Raw genomic sequence first — 6128 nt, 5'->3', positions numbered from 1 at the left:
GTTCAGTAGACATGGGTCAAATGCATGTCATGTGTACTTAGTGTTTGAGGTGTGCTTGATTTCGCTCACTCCTTCAATTAGACTACTCCCTTGGTTCCATTGTACAGGGCAAACTAAAACAACTACTCAAGTACAGTTGATATACTGATTGATGAGGTGTAACTTTCTTTGTCACACCCTGATCTGTTTCACCTGACTTTGTGCTTGTCTCCACCCCCCTCCAGGTGTTGCCCATCTTCCCCATTATCCCCAGTGTATTTATACCTGTGTTCTCTGTTTGTCTGTTGCCAGTTTGTTTTGTTTGTCAAGCCTACCAGTGGTATTCCCCTTGCTCCTGTCTTTTTCTATTGGCTGTTTTCCTGTTTTTTACAATTCTGCCTGCCCTGACACTGCCTGCTGTTCTGTACCTTGTCACACCACCCTGGATTATTGACCTCTGCCTGCCCTGACCCTGAGACTGCCTGCCGTTCTGTACCTTATGGACTCTGATCTGGTTTACTGACCTCTGCCTGCCCTTGACCTGTCATTCTGCCTGCCTCCTGTTCTAGTAATAAACTTTTGTCAGGAAAACATGATAGTTTTCCAGCCAAAACCGAAAGCAAAATGCTTCTGTGGTCTCGTAAAAATATGAGAACTTATACCAAAGATAAAGTGAAAACATTTTGCATATATGATTGTAAAATATAGCTTTGCATAAATTACAGGAAAAGTAAAATTCAGACTATTTATGTAGGATTTTTTATACTGGTGTATTGCCCTGAAACTGGTATGGGGAGACTAATCAATCCAGCTTCACCTACAAGTGAGAGCATGTTTTGTGAAAATTAGAACCATCCACCTCTTTAACAATTTCAGTTATGTCATACACACAACTTGTTAAAATGTTTAATATAAGAACAAAATAAATCATGAGCTGTCAGGGAAATTACGAGGCACTGTTGCAGAGTGCCTAGACCCTTAACAGCTCAGGCTAATAGCTGTATTTTCCAGTATTCACTCTTTTTACAAAACAAATTACCAATGTCAAAAAAAAGTTTTGACCCCATTCAACATTCATAACATTTTCCCAACAGCTTCTTCTGAGTCAGGACAGTACATACAATTCACATGACTGTACTGTGTAGTGTGTTAAAGAAAACAAACCAACAAGAAACCAGCAGCATCTACTCCTTGTAGCTACAATATCATCATATTTCAGCAACAAAGAATGCTTAGTAATTCCTTTATCTTCTGCATTGACATCTGAAGATTTTAAAGGGAAATGTATGATCTCTAGCAGCACCACAACATCAACATACTGGATGCAAACTGATGATGTCTGTGTAAACACTTACCTTCCTCCATCTACATAGAAACACGCCATCATTTACATATGTTGTATGTTGGGGTGGTGCTGGAGATGATGAATATGAGTTTACATTTTTTGGAAATGTCCCTTTAAATGTTAATCACAGTTGTATACCTGTATATCACAGGAGGTTGGTGGCTGAATTGTGGAGAACGGGCTCGTGGTTTACCATGTGTTTGATGCCATTCCATGTATTCCAGCCATTACTATGAGCTGTCCTCTCCTCAGCAGCCTCCACTGCTGTATATGAGGATTTAAGTCAATGGTCTTCCATCATCATCATAAGTCCAGTCGTTGATTATACCATGTACAGTGTATTTAGCTTTATGTCACTGGAAAATAATGATTGTGACATAACAAGGGTTCACCATATAGGCATGTTTATGTGTATTGTACAAATAATGCAGTTACTATTAGCACATATACACCAACACCAAAGAAGTTTAATATTGGGAATAAAATCTGTGGTCTGCGGAGAGTAGGGCTGATTCAGCTATTACGGCTGAATTGGCCCCAAAAGGAAAGAAATGTTTCCCTTGATAATAAAATATTTAAATTTGTCTCACAATACAAAACAACTTCCTGAATTCATGTCGCACATAACAGTTTTATGATTTGCCTTAATTTGGAAGAAATTCCATCCTTAATAAAACATATAAAAAACTATTTGAATATATCTGATTCAATTCCAAATGAGATGTGTGTGTGTGACATTTGTATGTTATCATTTTTTTTTTCTCAACTCAAAGAGGGATGATCACTTTCTGCATAAAGGATTTTCTGAATTGGACTGGCTTGAGGATTTTTGGTCCTCTAGCAGACTACATCAAACAACCTGCCATATTCTATATGCTGACTGGTGCAGATGAAACTGAGCTTGCCCTGGACTCTCGTGTTTTGCGTGTGGGTATGGTAATGACACAGCATGAGATGCCAACTGTAGCCTCTGGCAACTCATCATCCTCAGTCCATACATTGAGGTCAGGGTTATACACCTGGATGCATTTCTTGTACTTCTTCTCAATCTCGTTCCAGCCTCCAAGGAGATAGATCTTATTATTCATGCTGACTATACCAGCAGTGCTCACTCCTGTGTTTAGCGGGGCAGAGTAGCTCCACTGTCCATTGTGAGGGTTGAAACACTCAACAGCCAAGACATCCACCCTCTCTCCACGACCACCCAGCTGGCTGCCACCAATCACATAAGCCCGGTCTCCGACTGTAGCAGCGGAATGCCAGCCTCTAGGGGAACTCAAACTGTTCTTATCCTGCCACATATCAGTGGAAGGGTTATAGCTGCACACAGCCCTGGAGTACGCATTGTTGATGTAACCACCGCTAACAAGGATCTTGCCATCAATGATGAAGCTGGCATGGCAGCACCGGGGGATCTCCATGGGGGTTTTCATCTGCCATTGGTTGGAGGAAGGCACGTAGCACTCCATTGAAGCTTGGCATCCATCAGAGTTACGACCTCCAATAGCGAACAAGAGGCCATTGAAGGTGTTGAGACTGAAGTGGGTGCGCTTCTGGATCATGTTGGTCAAATGAATCCAGGTGTTGAATCGAGGATCATACCTAATGGACAAAGACATGTTATTAGATACAAATGATTAATTGAATGTAGGGTACAATATCTTGTCATGGTTTGTATAATATCAGCCATACTTTAAGAGCAGAAAGGATACATTTACAATAGAATAAGCTTATACAGAATCAAATGTTCACCTGCAGAAGTTGCTGACAGCATGTTTCGCCTGGTTCCTGGCATCATTCTGGTCTTCGCCACCAGCAACATAAAGGAAGCCATCCAGGACTGCCACACACTGATTGAAGCTCTTGGCTGGCATCTCTGTCAGCCTATTCCATACGTCGTCCTCATCCCTGTAGAGGACTTCTTTGCTGAGAGATTTTTCCGCCAAGGCTGGTCGTCCACCCACTGTCAGCATGACACGGAGGCCCCCACGGACCTTTGTTCTGCGGGACTGCAGAATGTTCTGCTGGTAAGGCAACAGGTGGTAATTCATGGCGTCCACCAGGAGACGATGGCACTCGGGGTCCTGCATCATTCTGGGCACACTCTGGACATGATTGACCAGGTCCATAGCTGAGATGGTGCCAAAGCGAATGTTGGTCAGAAGATCTGGGGCGTATTTCAGTCTCTTCTCATCGAAGTCCAACCACTTCATGGCTATCTGGAAGGCTGTAATCTCAGAGGGCAATTGCAGGGAGTCATCACTGAGGAAGTCATTGATCTGCTCGTAGGTGAGCTTCCGGAACTGTTCCATCTCAGAGAACTCGATAAAGTTCCCCCTCATGAACTTCTGGGCGGCCTCTTTGGTTTCTTTGAGGCTGTAGGTGTCAGCAATGTTGGCCACGTACATGCAGTTCTCCACGCTGAGCTCCTGCATGAGGAAGTCGCTGCACATCTTCACCAGGGTGTTGATCTTTAACAACATGGCTGCTGAGATGGTGCTGCCAATGCTGTACAACGACAGGGTTAGTTTACCTGAGTAGGCGTATGTGATGGCAGTGGCCAGGCCTGTGGGTGAAAGGTCATTCAAGTCGATCTTCGTGAGGGCAGAATCCTTCTTCAGGATATTCTGAATGTACTCACTGCAGGAGGCCATGACAACTTTGTGGACATCAAAGGACTTTGACTTGGTGGAGACGGTCAGGTCACAGAGGAAACTGTCCTGCCTCATGGTACAAAGACCTTCCAGGAGGTTAGGAGCATAGACAGGGTCAGTGACTTCACTTGAGATGCAGGTGAAGCTGTTTCCTCCCTCCAACAAGGTGTTCAGCCCGTTAATGTTTTTGATCGGGCTATCCTCGACCATTATAGTAATTTCATTGATATCCCCTTTGTTCTTTTTGGCAGTCTTGTTTTTTTTGGGTGCCATGGCTGCAGCAGATGGACACAGCCCAGACCTACTGGAAAGAAAATAAGAATATGTCAGAGCAAGAGCAACCTGTTGATATGAAAAATCACAATCACAACACCATATGGCAACTAATACATTTATGACAAATCTGACAGATGTACAGTTGAGTGAAATATTGTCACACAACATATTGTCAAATTCAAACGTGTAATATCATAATCATTACAGCTTTACTTGTATTTGTGGTTATAAGTAGGCCTTCTTTTCGAAAACGTCAGTCCTGCATCTAGGCATGTTATATATGTTGCTGCTGCCATTTGGCAATGTATGTTGTGGAATAATAGACAAAGTGGCTGAATACAGTGTGAACAAGTGAGGCTGTTTGAAGAAAACACAATAATTTCTTTGCATTTATACTGTCATTTTGATATTTTGAAAGTTGCAACCAAAGTTCAACACCTTAATGAAAATATAAACCGTTGTATTTTTTGAAACTTTTTTTACATTTACATTTGGAGACGATTGTGACAAGGGTATTAAATTCCCTAACAGTTTGAAGGCCCATTCTATCCTACTTGCATTTTTTACATAAAAATTTGATAACAATTTAAAACAATGTTGTTAGACATAATCAACATAAACATGATTACAATAAACTACCATTTTTATCTCTCCATCAAATAAGTTAAAACGACAGTATAGTAGGCCAATACCAGAATAATGCTGTAGCGCAAGTCAGCGAGTCAACATTCCGCTATCTGCACCTGTCGCGATGTATCAGTGCCATGACCAGGAATAGCAACGCTGGATAGCTCACCCATGACGTTCCTTTTATAGACTTGTGTCAGGAGGGCCTAGCCAAATGTCCTTCTAAAAAGTTCAGTTAATTCTGAAGATGTAAAAAAAGAAGGCTCAATGATCAACTAATCAATTAAATAATTCACCTTTGTAGAAATGATAAATGTAAAGAAACTGAAAGTTGAACGAAAAATCCAAAACATTATCCAGAAAGTCAGCAGATCTATATTATAGCCTGTAAAATAATCAGCCTATAGTAAAAACTTTCCTTAGTTAACTTGAAATCTGATGGAAATAAACTGACAATAAAACTATGGTGTCAAACTTACACATTAGGTTACTGTATTGTGTCATTGTGCCAAAATCAAACCAAACATGTTAACAAACATTTAGGAAACTTTTGTAATTGACAAACAGACACAAAGACATGACCAACATAGGACTAATATGGCCTATACGTGGCTTACTTACCAAAGAGATGAGAAGCAGGTGAAAAAAGACTTGCACCTCCAGATAGTGTGCAATAGAGACTGGTTATACTCAACAGTGCCAGAAAAGTGGAGCAAACTCCTCCTCTGAGCATGCGAATGGAACTATTGCACAATACACGTGAGGGGGACACAATACTAGTCTACTGACATGTAATATGGTGGCTGGGATCACCCTGAATAACTTCAACCAAATTCAATCAAATGTATTTATAAAGCCCTTCTTACATCAGCTGATATCACAAAGTGCTGTACAGAAACCCAGCCTAAAACCCCAAACAGCAAGCAATGCAGATGTAGAAGCACGGTGGCTAGGAAAAACTCCCTAGAAAGGCCAAAACCTAGGAAAAAACCTAGAGAGAAACCAGGCTATGAGGGGTGGCCAGTCCTCTTCTGGCTGTGCCGGGTGGAGATTATAACAGCACATGGCCTAGATGTTCAAATGTTCATAAATGACCAGCAGGGTCAAATAATAATAATCACAGTGGTTGTAGAGGGTGCAACAGGTCAGCACCTCAGGAGTAAATGTCAGTTGGCTTTTCATAGCAGATCATTCAGAGTATCTCTACCGCTCATGCTGTCTCTAGAGAGTTGAAAACAGCAGGTCTG

General features: G+C 41.6%; 1 protein-coding gene across 2 annotated transcripts; it reads right to left on the bottom strand.

Moving 5' to 3' along the window:
• Positions 1-841: 841 nt before the first annotated feature.
• klhl31 (kelch-like family member 31) lies at positions 842-5633 on the bottom strand. 2 transcript variants are annotated; one of them, XM_014180171.3, is made up of 3 exons: positions 5503-5633; positions 3077-4279; positions 842-2926 (listed from the first exon to the last, which is right to left on the bottom strand). In XM_014180171.3, the coding sequence occupies exons 2-3, from the start codon at positions 4249-4251 to the stop codon at positions 2194-2196; spliced, it is 1908 nt and encodes a 635-aa protein (XP_014035646.2). In that variant the 5' UTR covers positions 4252-4279; positions 5503-5633; the 3' UTR covers positions 842-2193. The 2 variants fall into 2 exon arrangements, with proteins under 2 accessions (XP_014035646.2, XP_014035645.2); XM_014180170.3 differs by having other exon boundaries at positions 3077-4282; positions 5503-5617.
• Between the last annotated feature and the right edge of the window lie 495 nt (positions 5634-6128).

This window comes from Salmo salar, chromosome 28 (assembly GCF_965601325.2).
Source record: "Salmo salar chromosome 28, fSalSal1, whole genome shotgun sequence".
NCBI classification, from domain to species: Eukaryota; Metazoa; Chordata; class Actinopteri; order Salmoniformes; family Salmonidae; genus Salmo; species Salmo salar.
Note: the sequence above shows the minus strand (reverse complement) of the source record. Positions and strands in the feature narration are given on the sequence as shown.

What these genes read in the sequence shown, in the direction of transcription:
- klhl31 (XM_014180171.3), bottom strand. Translation starts at nt 4,251, where the DNA reads ATGGCACCCAAAAAAAACAAGACTGCCAAAAAGAACAAAGGGGATATC. An exon ending in GCTGTCAGCAACTTCTGCAG is followed by an intron (nt 2,927 to 3,076) that starts GTGAACATTTGA and finishes TTTGTCCATTAG; the next exon opens with GTATGATCCTCGATTCAACA.